The sequence below is a fragment of the Leucoraja erinacea genome, chromosome 5 (assembly GCF_028641065.1).
Source record: "Leucoraja erinacea ecotype New England chromosome 5, Leri_hhj_1, whole genome shotgun sequence".
Lineage (NCBI taxonomy): Eukaryota > Metazoa > Chordata > Chondrichthyes > Rajiformes > Rajidae > Leucoraja > Leucoraja erinaceus.
The window spans coordinates 70,711,748-70,725,077 of record NC_073381.1 but is presented as its reverse complement, the minus strand read 5'-3'; the positions used below and the strand labels follow the sequence as shown (position 1 = coordinate 70,725,077).

Below are 13,330 nucleotides of genomic sequence, written 5' to 3'. Positions count from 1 at the left end.
CAACCCACAATCTGTGCTGAACATGATGCCAAGACTAACTCTCATTGCCTGCACATAATCCATATCCCTTCATTCCCTGCGTATGTGTGCTGATCCAAAAATCTAAACGCCACATTCGTATATAAGTATATCTGAAATGTCACTATTGTCTCTAATGGCAGATGTATTGGAGGCCATTGGACAGGTACTTAGAAAGGAAAAAATCTAAATGGATATGCACCTGAAGTGGGGAAAATTGTAAAGCGATATGTACCTAATATGGGAAAATAGGATTTGTTTGGCATGTGTGATGTGGGTCGAGAAGGACCATTTCTGCGCTGTACATTTCTGATTCCATGATTTGTATCATTCCAATATATCAACACTGTGGCTTGTTTGAGCAATTGGGATCCATCTGCTGCAACCATCATTTAATCAAATCTCCAGGAATAAATTCAATCGGCAAATCTGAACACTCAGAACAGATATATCACAAAAATATATATATGCACCACAGTGAAGTATCAAATGTATTTAATTATTTAAAAGAAATGTATTTAGCAAAAATATGTCTCTTTGCCCGAGCCTTAAAAATTATGAAAACGTGAGAGACCGAATCTTCCCATCTGTGGGGATGACCATAGCAAGAGGCCACCAATCCTAGAAATCCAACAACGACTTTTCAAAACAAAATTATCTATCTAGGGCGAGGGATAACCTGTATAACTCGCTGGCATGGGGCATTGAGCTGGCACAAAATAGTTATCAACGATGGTAAAAACAAGTGCTGTGCTGTTCTGTGCTGATAAGACCATGAATCATAGAAGCCGAATTGGGCCATTCGACCCATCGAGTTTTTCGCTGCCACTCGATTTATCCCTCCACACCATTCTCCCTTAATAAACGACGGGATCCGTGCAAAAGCAATGCCTGCGTTGCTGAGTTGAGTTGAGTTGGGCTGAGGTGGTTGCAAGTTGCAGGTCGGCGTGCAGTGTTTTGCAGAGCTGCGTTTGCAGAAGGCAGGTCCCTCCCCGGGGGGGGCATGGCAGACGGTCACGTGAGCAGCAGCGTTCCCTCGCCACCTGCCCGCGGCACCGAGCCATCGCGCTGGAAGCGGCATCGCCCGTCACCGATTCTCCCTCCCCCCGTCCCTCCTTCCCTCCCTCACCCGGCTCCGGGCTCCGGGCTGCTGCCGCCTGAAGGAGTGAGTGAGGTGAGGATCGGATCGAAGCCCAGGCCCGGCCCGGCCCGGCCTCAGCGGGTTGTGTTTCCGGGTCGGGGGTGAGGGCGCCATATTGATCGGCTCGGAGCTCGGAGCTGGAAGCTGGGAGCGGGCGGAGCGGCCCCGACGGCAGGTGAGTGGGAAACAAGCCCGTCCCCCCGCCGCCGCCACCCGGCACCAATCCACCCCACCCCCCCCTACACCCAGCCAGCCGGCGACCCCGTCCACACGGCCGGCGTTGGGGCCCGGTGATCGGCCTGTGTCCCCCGGGGCCGGGCCGGGCTGGGGGAGGGGGCGGCGATGAGACGCTTGTTTTCCCCCCGGAGTTGGGGGGTGGATGGTGGATGGAGGGAGAGTTTGGTCGCCGGGAGCGGGGAGAGGGTCTCGGGAGTCAGGACGGGGAGAGATGAAACGAGCCGGGAAACAACTGGAGCCATTCACTTAGACCCCTGTAGCTCGGTGCTGGATCCCAAAGCCTGAACTCGGCCGAGGATCGAATGGAAACTGCCCGCTTTCTGCCTGTACCCGTCGAGGATGGAAGGTCGGGCCTTTTCCTGCTCGACCTCTTGCCGAGGTGGTGGGGGGCGGTGTTTGCTGGTGAAATAAGACATGCGGCTCCCTGTTGAACATCAACCCAATCGACAAAACAATTCGTCGTTAGTCCTAAAGTATTCTGTTATTTGAGGCTGAGGAATCTTGATAAGTTGTTTTCAAAATGTAATCGGTGTTATCATGCATACCATGCGAAGATGAATCCGTTACATTTATCTTAAGTTTTGATCGGGGTATGTATAGCAGAGCGACTTGTCCAATACGCGTTTAGTTAATAAACAGGGTATTGCAGAAAAAAAAAACCGTTGCATGTTTTCCTATCAAATGATCTCTTTGTGTGTACATGTTTTATAAGAATACATTGCAACATGGCAGATATTTTGGAATCACAGACTGGATTACGGCAGGAGTCCATTTGGCCTGTCAAGTCCACACCTGCTTTGTGTAAAAACTATTGAACTGGTTCCGCTTCCCCAACCATCTCCCCATAATACAACAAATTATTTTATTTTAGATGTGTACAGCTGTCTGTAATGCAAAAAATTGAATCGGTCATCTCTTCTTTATCCTATCTCCCCGTGGCCTTTGCACTTTTTTTATCTAGGTTCCCTGGATTTGTAATACTGTAACTCTATTCTGCACTCTTTATTTTTCTCTTTGCACTACCTGTTGTACTTGTGTTTGGCTTGATTGTACTGGCAAGGTATGATTTGACAGGATGGCAAGCAAACTCAATTTTCCTTTGAATCTTAGTACACCTGACAATAAAACCAACAAATCAAACTATTATTGCAGCAAATGTTCAGATCTTAATCTTATAGCAAATAAAAATCTGTTACACTTGGTCACTGTAATGTGCTACAATGCTAAGAACTATATTGATGCATAACAATGCGGAGAACTATGTTCTGCACTATGTATCTTCCCCATTGCTCTGACTTTGTACTGTGTAGTATTATCTGATCATTTTGGATAGTATCCAAAACAAAGCTTCTCGCTGTACTTTGGTACACGTGACTATAATAAACCTAAAGCTAATTTTGATGGTCAACTTTATTCTGTGTCCCTTAATTCTCGATCCAGACAACATCTACCATCTATTCTGTCTATACCAGTATCTCTTTCTGATCTTGTAGTTCTCATCTTATAACCTACTCTGGTCCAAACACTGTCCACACAATTGAAAACCTACATCCCGAAATGATTCTGATGAATTTCTTCTATGTCCAAATCTTTTACTATGTGCACAGAACTGAAAACACTGATTCCAATATGGCTGTGAAGCTTTTATTAATGTTCATCGTGGTTTTCTAGTTTTTGCCCTGGATGATTTTTGGTTTTGTTTTGAGATACAGCGCGGAAACAGGCCCTTCAACCCAACAAATCTGCGCCGACCAGCAATTCCTGCACACTGACACTACCCTACACTCACTAAGGACTATTTACAATTACACTAAGACAATGAACCTACAAACCTGTACGTCTTTGGAGTGGGATGAGACTGGAGCTCCCGGGAAAACCCATGCAGGTTATGCGGAGAATGTACAAACTCCATGATATACTTGACTTGACTTGATCAGCCATGATCACGTTGAATGGCGGTGCTGGCTCGAAGGGCCAAATGGCCTACTCCTGCACCTCTTGTCTATTGTCCATACAGACAGAACCCATAGTCAGGATTGAACCCAGGTCTCTTGACCTGTAAGACAGTAACTCGACCACTGCTTCACCATGCCACCCTATTTATAAAGCACTGAATCCCATATGCTCTTTAACCATTTTTTCAACTTTCCTTTCTGCATCAAGCAAACTATTCACATACGCTTCAGAGCCCCAAATTTCTGTGTCTTTGTATCGCCTTTAAAATGCTGTTCTCAAATTGATATTGCTTTGTCTCATTCCCAGAATGTAATGTTTCTTGGCATTAAATTGTGCCTGTCATACCTGTTCATCTCATCTATTTCCCTGAAGTGCTACCTTCTTCACTTTTCACTGTACTTCCTAGATTTGGGCTATTAGCTTAATGGAAATTGTTCCATTGCACATCCAAATCATTAATGTTTATTGAGAAAAACATTGATAATAATGTTGTATTAATCCCTGGAAAGCACCACTTTGCACCTCTCGTCAGTCCAAACAAAAATCTTTCACTAATACTGTTTCCAGTAATTGGCCAATTTTGATTTATGCTGTTATAATCCTTCTTTCAATACCTTTTAATCTTAATGACATCTATTAAGCGGCACTGTTGAATAACTTTGTACATCCATAAATGCCACATTAATTGCACTTTCCCCATCTTGCCACTGTTATTTCATCAGAAACTTTGTCGAGGTAATTGGATCAATTTGCCTTGAGGTTTAAAAGCACTGGGGCTTTCTAAGATTGTGAGTACAACTATGGTCAAAACACATTCCTAAGAATCCCCATGTTATAGAAAATAGTGTTAGAAAACAATTGTGCCAACGGGGAATTTCAAACTCGTAATAACAGGTTTTTCAAAAATATTGTCCTTTTTAATAGAATAAACTATTTTATGCCTAAAAAAATGGAATACTGCCGATTACATTGTTAAATGGGATATCATTGGATATGTGTTAACAGAGGTGATCACTTGTCAATTTCAATGCCCACTTACAATGAAACTGGCAGACTTAAGAGACAATAATATCAATACATCAATTGCATTTTATATAGTTCACTATAGGGAAATGAATGGGAGCAGAATTACCTGTACTAAATAACTTTACTTCATCCATTTCACCACTAACTTCCATCCGGCACTCAAATACACCTGGACCATTTCCCTACCATTTCTAGACCTCATTATCTCCACCGCAGGTGATAGACTACTGACCAACATCTACTGTAAACCCACTGACTCCCATGGCTATCTGGACAACATTTCTTACCACCCTGCATCCTGTAAGGACTCCATCCCCTACTCCCAATTCCTCCGTCTACGCCGCATCTGCACCCAGGATGAGGCGTTCCACACCAGGGCATTGGAGATGTCCTCATTCTTCAGGGAAAAGGGATTCCCCTCTTCTACTATAGATGAGGCTCTCACCATGGTCTCTTCTATACCCCGTAACTTTACTCTCAATCCCCATCGCTGAACTCATTACAAGGGCAGAGTCCCCCTTGTCCTCTTCCACCCTAACAGCCGTCACATACAACAAATAATCCTCCGACATTTTCGCCACCTCCAAAGGGATCCCACCACTAGCCACATATTCCCATCTCCTCCCCTGTCTGCTTTCCGCGGAGACCGCTCCCTCCGTAACTCCCTGGTCAACTCGTCCCTTCCCACCCAAACCACCTCCTCTCCCGACTTTCCCTTGCAACTGCAGGAAATGCTATACTTGTCGCTATACCTCCCCCCTTGGCTCCATTCAAGGACCCAAGCAGTCTTTCCAGGTGTGACAGAGATTCACCTGCACCTCCTCCAACCTCATCTATTGCATCTGCTGCTCTAGGTGTCAGCTGCTCTACATCGGTGAGACCAAGCGTAGGCTTGGCAATCGCTTCACCCAATGCCTCCACTCGGTTCGCAATAACCAACCTGATCTCCCGGTGGCTCAGCACTTCAACTCCCCCAGCCATTCCGAAACCGTCCTTTCTGTCCTGGGCCTCCTCCATGGCCAGTGAGGCCCACCATAAATTGGAGGAGCAGCACCTCATATTTTGCTTGGGCAGTTTACACCCCAGCAGTATGAACATTGACCTCTAATTTCAGGTAGTCCCTGCTTTCTCCTCCCCTTCCCAGCTCTCCCTCAGCCCACTGTCTCCGCCTCTTCCTTCCTTCTTCCCGCCCCCCCCCACCCTCACATCAGTCTGAAGAAGGGTCTCGACCCGAAACGTTGCCTATTTCCTTCGCTCCATAGATGCTGCCTCACCCGCTGAGTTTCTCCAGCATTTTTGTCTACCTTGTACTAAATAAATGTGCTTTTTACTTTTATTGTTTATCTGTTGAGAGTTCCCTTTCTGTTAAGATGTTGAATTGGATGGTTATTTAGAATCACTGGAAAGAATCCAAGTCTTGATTTAAATTTCCAGATCTCAGAAACAAACTTGGCAGGTACTTGCAGGGATGTATGGCTGTGTTGTCAGTTTAACCACGTAATAGTGATTTTGTTCTATTTCCATGTCACTGGAGATACATTAATTTAGAGCACAGTTTTTTATCATAAGTAACTCTGGAATAAATCCATCTTGGCCCAGAATATTTAGCATTCAACTAAGAAAATATTGATGTCATATGCTACAGCCCTTTGGCACCTTGCTGTTTTTAAATAAAAAGCATCAAAAAACGCTTCCTTTCCTGTGCCCAGTCTCCACAAATAATATAGGCATCTAGTAAGAATTTCCAGTCCTAAAGTGAATCAGCATTTGTAATTGGTGCATCTTGTATATTTCAATTATTGTCTGATAATAATTGGAAACATCTTCATTCACATTGCAACCCATTTGATTGTGGATTGGTCCAATCACTAATGCAAAATGACTGACACTTCTGTTATTGTCCTTCATTTGTATTTTTTGTTCTGCTGTCATAACTGCACTCAAATTAAAAACAAAAAATAAATACTTTTGCAGAGTTGCATCCTTTTGATTAATTTCAGAATTTTTAATTTGCAAAAGCAATTTTAGGAAGGGCAATTTCCATCACAGTGCTCCATGTTAATAAAATCCAGTATTCAGGATGAAAATAATGGAAAATAACATGAGATATAGGAGCACACGTTTATCTGCAGAAAGTGCTGTGAAAATTTGTTAGAACTGATCTTTAATCTTTTGAAGATCAGGTACGATCACCATTGTCTGCACCGTCACAGAATTCTCTGAAGAATATAAATTAGAAATAAGCCACATAGCCCTACAAGCCTCCCTTAAGGGGAAACGAAAAAGCTGAATTTTACATTTGCCCTTTAGGTTAAACCAGGAATATTGATTGTAGTTGAGATTCAGTAAAAACACTTTATCTTCAGCCAGAACTGGTGATGAGTGCTTAAGTCAGTTATCCACCAGAAGTTTCAAAGTTGAGGGAGTTGAAAGCCTGTGATCCTAGTCTGAGGCCATCAACGCATCTTTCAAGAGCGTGAGTTTACACAACCATCTGATCCACAAGGTGTACCTGGCTGAGTGCTAAAAACCTGTGTACATCAACTGGCTGGAGTATTCAAGGACATCTTCCATCTCTTGCTTCTGCTGGTCTGAGGTTCCCACTTTCACCACCAAGCTCCAATACCTGGGCCTCTACACCTCCCTTTGCAACTGGATCCTTGACATCTCAATCTCCACCCTACTGACCATCAACACAGGTGCATCTCAAGGCTGCATGCTTAGTCCCCTGCTCTACTCTCTTTACATCCAAGAGTGTAGCTGAGCACTGTTCCAATGTTGGTTGGCCAGCTCGGTGTGATGGTGAATCAGCCTACAGGAGAGAGAGAGACATAAAACCTGTTCAAATGGTGCCATAATAACAATCTCTCACTCAACCTCAAGACAAAGAACTAGTTATTGACTTCAGAAAGGGGAAGTTGAAGACTATATGTCAGTTTTCATTGGTGAATCGACAATGGCTGATGTTGGCTGATAACATCTTGGGTGGCCTGTTCTGTGCCTAGGTGTAATGTAGAGGTGCTCCAGCACCTCTGCTTTCTAAGAAGTCTATAGAGATTCAACATGTACTTTGTAGAAAGTATCCTGACTCGTGGCATTATGGCAAGCAAGATTTCCATCATACCTGTACTTAACTGTGCTTGTGCATATGACAGTGAACTCAACTTGCCTTAACTCCTTGTAACCAACATTATTCCAGCCCATTATCAGTTGCTTAAAAATGTATTTTCAAATTCCAAATCTTGCATGCTGATTTTCTTTAACCAAAGACAGTGCAAGTCTGTTACTGCATTCCCCTCCACTTCAACAAAAGGCAAAGCTCCAAGTGTTTTCTTCTCCTGGTTCCTGGGTGGGAGATTTTCACTGGGGTAAATGTACAATAGAAATTTACAGCAATCAGCTCCCTGTCTGAAGCAATTGTTGGTGTCCTACTAGGTCTACTGGACTATAATTTATTTTCCTCAGTGCTGGAATGTGTTTGCAGAATCCTGTAATGTTAGACATATTTATTGCTTCTATCTGTTGGAACATAACTACATTGTGCCTTGTTCTAAAAGCAGGACAACATTTTTTAAAATCCCCTTTAACAGTTACAGCATTTCAATATAGTTCATTAGCTGTGTACTTTTGGGTGTTAGAATGAAACAAAATGCTCAATGATCTGGAGTCGGGCAGCACCTGTGGAGAAAAGCTGCGTCATGTTTTGGGTATGTATCTTTTAGGCCAGGACCTTCACAGTGAACGTTGGGCCCCTGGGGAATGTTGTAGAGCAGCGGGACCTAAAAGTACACTGACAGTTCCCTGAAAGCAGCATCAAAGGTAGATGAGGTAAGAAATAGGGCTTTTAGTACGTTGGAATAATATGTCACATTGCACCCTATATTAGGAAGGATGTCATAAAGCTGGATAGGGTGCAGAGAATATTTACGGGGATGTTGCCAGGACTCAGGGGCTTGAGCTTTCAGGAGAGATACGGCAGGCTAGGAATGCATAGTGAAAACCTTTTGTTGCGTGCTAACTAGTCAGCGGAAAGACAATACATGATTACAGTCGAGCCCTCAACACTGATGTTAGGGTGCATGCAGATTCTTTTACTCAAGTTAGGGGAATCAAGAACCAGAGGACATAGGTTTAAGGGGAAAGATTTAATAGGAACATGCGGGGCAACTACACTCAGAGGCAGTGTACCCAATTTTACTATTACAAATAACTCATTTTTAAATGGGTGTCATTCAGTATATTTAGGGTGTCTAGGGTGTTTTTACAAAGTATATATTTATATTGAACTAAGATCATGGTAGTAATTGTTAACAAGTAACCGTTGGCTGTATTTTAATATGTGACCTTTAGTAGTTTAGACTGCTGATGTACTAAGGAATTGTATATTTTGTATTCCAGGATATTTTTTCAACTTTATGGCGTTTCTAATGTGTTGAGTTAGAGTGCAAACACGACAAACTTTCTGTTTTGTTGTTGGCTTTTAAACGATTGTTGAATTAATTGAAGATGTGGGATCAAGGTAGTCAACCTTGGCAACAGTGGCCTTTAAGCCAGCAACAGTGGATGCAATCATTTCAACAGCAACAAGATCCAAGTAAGTTTCCATAACTGAAAAATTCACAATGTTTAATTTGTTCATATAAAGCATGTTTTTGATATTAACTGACGCAGATCACAAATTTCAAAAAGTAAAGACATTTGAAAATATCAGTATGTTTTCTTTGAACTTTGACCAATGTTATAATCTTAGTCAATTTTAAGTGGTATGCAAGGTTCCAACCAATGGGTTCACCATGAAGCCAATCCCATTGTGACCTTCCTCTCTGTCTTTTTCATTTTTATATTGCATCTCAAATCCAGCAGCTTTCTGCTGGAGAGGTGTGAATGTACAGGGCATTTGGGAAAATGTTCAGCATCTGTTGCTTCCACTCCAGAAACAAGTTCATTCCTTTTGTAAATAGCTCATTCTAAGCTTTTCCCCCCAGTCTTGTTTCAGTCAAAAATTACCCAGTCAAGCACTTGCGCAACTAATCTTTATTTTGACAGAACACAATTACAGTTCCCACTACTATACCTAACCACCGTGGGTTTGATCCTCGTATCTGCCTGGCCAAGCCCTCTTTAGCCTCGTTCAAGCAGAGACACTCCAGAAGGTCACGCGGTCCCCCGTGATCGACCTCGTGGGAGCGACCTTTTATAGGTCCCCGAACCTTGAGGGGCCGAACCACATAGGGGTGGTCTCTTTACAGTCCAATAACAGATATCGATTAACACAGTATATGATAGACATTTCCCTAACCCAATAATAGAGTAATTAATACATTGTATTCGAAAGAAAGTTCTAGAAGGAAGCAAACAAGAATAATCATTGAAACACGTGCACCGAGATTCAAACAGTTTCTCCAAGGCTCAACAGTTCGACTAATCACCGTTTAACAGGATGACCGTCTTGCAACATTATTTATACTATTTACAACGCTTTTGCAGCGATTCAATCGAAATGATGCATTTAAGGTTTGTTTGCAAAACTGCTATACATTTTATCACTTTAGGAGAAACAAGGAGAACACCTGGACCCCTCACCATCATGCATACTAGTCTGAGCCTAGGCTGGCTGGTGTCATTCAAAGCCAGTAAAGTTCAGCTGACAATGGTTAAGCAATTCTGACAAGTGCAGGGATCCTCCATTTTATGGTGTCTTTAATTTGACAATTTTTAACACTATCTCAGTCATCAAGGTGTACTGTGCAGGCAATGCTTGCTTACATGAACAACAATAGTTCACGATGAGGTCCTGCAAAATGTGATCAACTTTCCAAATCTTGGGAGACCTCGAGGAAAGCATTAAAACCACAACCGTCCCCACTGTGTGAATGCAACCTTTCTTTATCTGAGAAAAAGAAGAGATCAAGATCTCAGATCTGACACAAAACTGATCTTTCTCCTGAACGGATATACGACCTTGCCTTTACCTTCTGAAGAGTTACCATTAACATTGTCTCAGCCAAAATCCAAATCCACTTGAAGGAGAGGTGACCCAATATCAACATCCTCTCCCAGGCTACTGCAAGGATATTCCTAAAGCCTCCTTGGAAATAAAAGTTACAACCTTACCAACTCTGAGGTCCATGACCCATGAAAGATGTGGCATCCAGGATCATTTTCACCAGGAGCATGTGAAAGCACACTAAGCTGCGGAAGGGGAATGTAATGAAGACAAAAGAGACTCCAGATGCTGGCATCTGAAGAAAAAACTGAACAGAAGAAAGTGGATTGAGCACCATATATGAATGTAAAAGGTGTGAGTGCACACTTCATGCATGTCAAGTCCTTAATACTCACTTAACTAACCTTTCAGGTATGACAAGTATGGTACTTTATTTGTCACATGTACCGAGGTGCAGTGAAATTCATTTTTGATTACAGTCCAGTACAAGTATCACTATACATAAGCATTTAGATACATATTAGCTTCAGAAGAGTCTGAAGAAGGGCCTCGACTCGGAACGTCATCCATCTTTTCTCTCCAGAGATGCTACCTGTCCTGCTGAGTTACTCCAGCATTTTGTATCTATCTTCAATGTAAACTAGTATCTGCAGTTCCTTCCGACACATATTTTCAATTACCTTGTGTTTAGTTATTAATTTGTCACCTGAACGGGTGGTCGGCATTGATTTAGTGGCCTGTTTCAATGCTATATCTTTCAATCAATTAAATTCATCAAAATTAGATACTTAATTGAAATTCAAGCAATAACATATCAATTTCTTAGTTTGAGTTTATAGTACATTTGCTCACTATATGTGATCAATTCAAAATTCATTGTGATCTATAAATAAATAAATAGATGTGCTGATGGAAAATTACAAAGGTGCTGCCTGCTAGCGTGATATTATCTACATAATAAATTGTGTCTGTATGAAAACATTTTTTTCCAGGTCAGATTGACTGGGCGGCATTAGCACAAGCATGGATTGCTCAAAGAGAGGCCTCGGAGGAATCTGTTACTGCACAACAGCCAGTAATAATACCCAATGGACAGGCAGTACATGGCATTGAAAATAGTCAAGACAATCATGGCAATTTTTCAGGAGATCCTAATTTCAACAGAATATGGGAACAGGGTTTGTATTTAATTTTCAGAAATGTTAATTACCTTGGTCAGTTGGAAATATACTTGTAAATAGAGGAAAAAATTGGATTTTTATTATGTTGATAATTATACAAGTGAACTATTCCCTTGTTGCATGTGTTAATTTTATGTAATGTGCCACCAGTTAGTAATTCCATAGCTATTTACTAATACTTTCACCATCGACGGCACCACTGTCTCCCCATCTCCCAAGGCCCGCAACCTTGGCGCGATCTTTGATTCCACCCTCTCCCTTGAGCCTCACATCCGCCATGTCATTAAAACCTCCTTCTTTCATCTCCGCAACATCGCCAAACTCAGACCCTCTCTCACACCTCCCGCTGCTGAAAGACTGATCCATGCCTTCATCTCCTCCCGACTGGACTATTGCAACTCGCTTCTCCTTGGCATCAGCTCCACCTACATCAACCGACTCCAACTGGTCCATAACGCAGCCGCCCGACTCATCACCCACACCAAATCCTGGTATCACATCACTCCAGTCCTCAAACAACTTCACTGGCTTCCCATCTCCCACCGGATCACCTACAAAATCCTGATCCTCACCTACAAAGCCCTCCACCATCTGGCCCCCCCCCCCCCCATATCTCACTGACCTCCTCTCCCCCTACCAACCATCACGGTCCCTCAGATCCACATCAGCCAGTCTCCTCTCCATCCACAAGTCCAACCTCCGCAGTTTTGGGGACAGAGCCTTCTCCAGGGCAGCTCCCAGGCTCTGGAACTCCCTCCCCCAACTGATCCGCAATTCCGTGTCCCTCACCATCTTCCAGTCCTGCCTCAAGACCCATCTCTTCACCTCTGCCTATCCTTAGCCCCACGTCCCCCTCCCTTTTCATCTGTGCATTAATTGCCTCATATTGTGTTTTGAATTGTATTCTGTCTTTACTTTGTGTATTAGTCATGTCTCTACTATTTATTTCATTCCCCTTACATGTTTTTCCTCTACCTGCTAAATTTTTGTAAGGTGTCCTTGAGACTCTTGAAAGGCGCCCATAAATAAAATGTATTATTATTATTATTATTACTTGTAATGCTTTATAAATGAGTACAGAGAGGTATGAAATGAGAATGAACAAATCAGGCACCAGCCCTTTTCTTTGACGCGATCTTTCCTGGGTTTTAACGCACTTACTGTTCCCTTGGGAAAGAATGCAGACTTTTTCTGCCTTTCTCTGAGGAATTAAGAAAAACATAAAAATAATTAATTCCATCTAGAAGGATGTTGTAGGAAAGATGCACAAGATTGTATCAAATATATCCATACAATCTTTTAATTTTAGGTTTAAAAAAAATCCCCAAGTGAAAAATACAAGGGTTCTTTTACCAAGTTACCTTGCTTTAAGATTATTGTTAAATAGTTGCAGAGCACTTCTCGTTTTTCTATGCTGCACTTTTGTACAATATTTAGAAATATGCAAATAAACAGGAGAAGAGGTTTCCATATTTGAGTTACTTGGTTCTGTTTGATATTCTTGAGCGATTTGGTGGTAGGGGTAGAATGAGTGTAGTTACTATTTGGAAATGTGTTTACATTTTGTGTTATCATTCAGGGTGTGGCATTCCCGAGTACAGCTTGGGAATTAAAAAGAATACAATGGGAGAAAAAAAACCTAATTGGCTGAATAACAGTAAGTGAACATTAATGCAGTCATAAATTAGAGCACACAAGGACAGTTTTAATGATTTCATGAGCTACATCAAAAGTACATAATTGAAGGAAAATTTATAGTGACTATAACACTCAGTGCAATGCTGCATTCAGCAAAACAAACTAAATTGCGTGACTGTTCACTTC

General features: G+C 42.3%; 1 protein-coding gene across 5 annotated transcripts in view; it reads left to right on the top strand.

Annotated features, from left to right (window-relative positions):
- The first annotated feature begins 1,285 nt into the window (after positions 1 to 1,285).
- The window catches only part of pnisr (PNN-interacting serine/arginine-rich protein), a 29,267-nt gene continuing 17,222 nt past the window's right edge, over positions 1,286 to 13,330 (top strand). For 2 of the 5 annotated variants that reach the window (XR_008723511.1, XM_055635873.1), the window contains exons 1-2: positions 8,777 to 8,972; positions 11,318 to 11,503. Coding sequence is in view for 3 of the 5 variants with exons in the window: in XM_055635873.1 (XP_055491848.1) it covers positions 8,885 to 8,972; positions 11,318 to 11,503 (274 nt within the window). In the remaining 2 variants the exon portion in view is untranslated. Of the gene's footprint in view, positions 1,335 to 8,187; positions 8,207 to 8,776; positions 8,973 to 11,317; positions 11,504 to 13,085; positions 13,164 to 13,330 lie in introns of those variants that run through there. The other 3 variants (XM_055635872.1, XR_008723510.1, XM_055635874.1) reach the window with 3 other exon arrangements.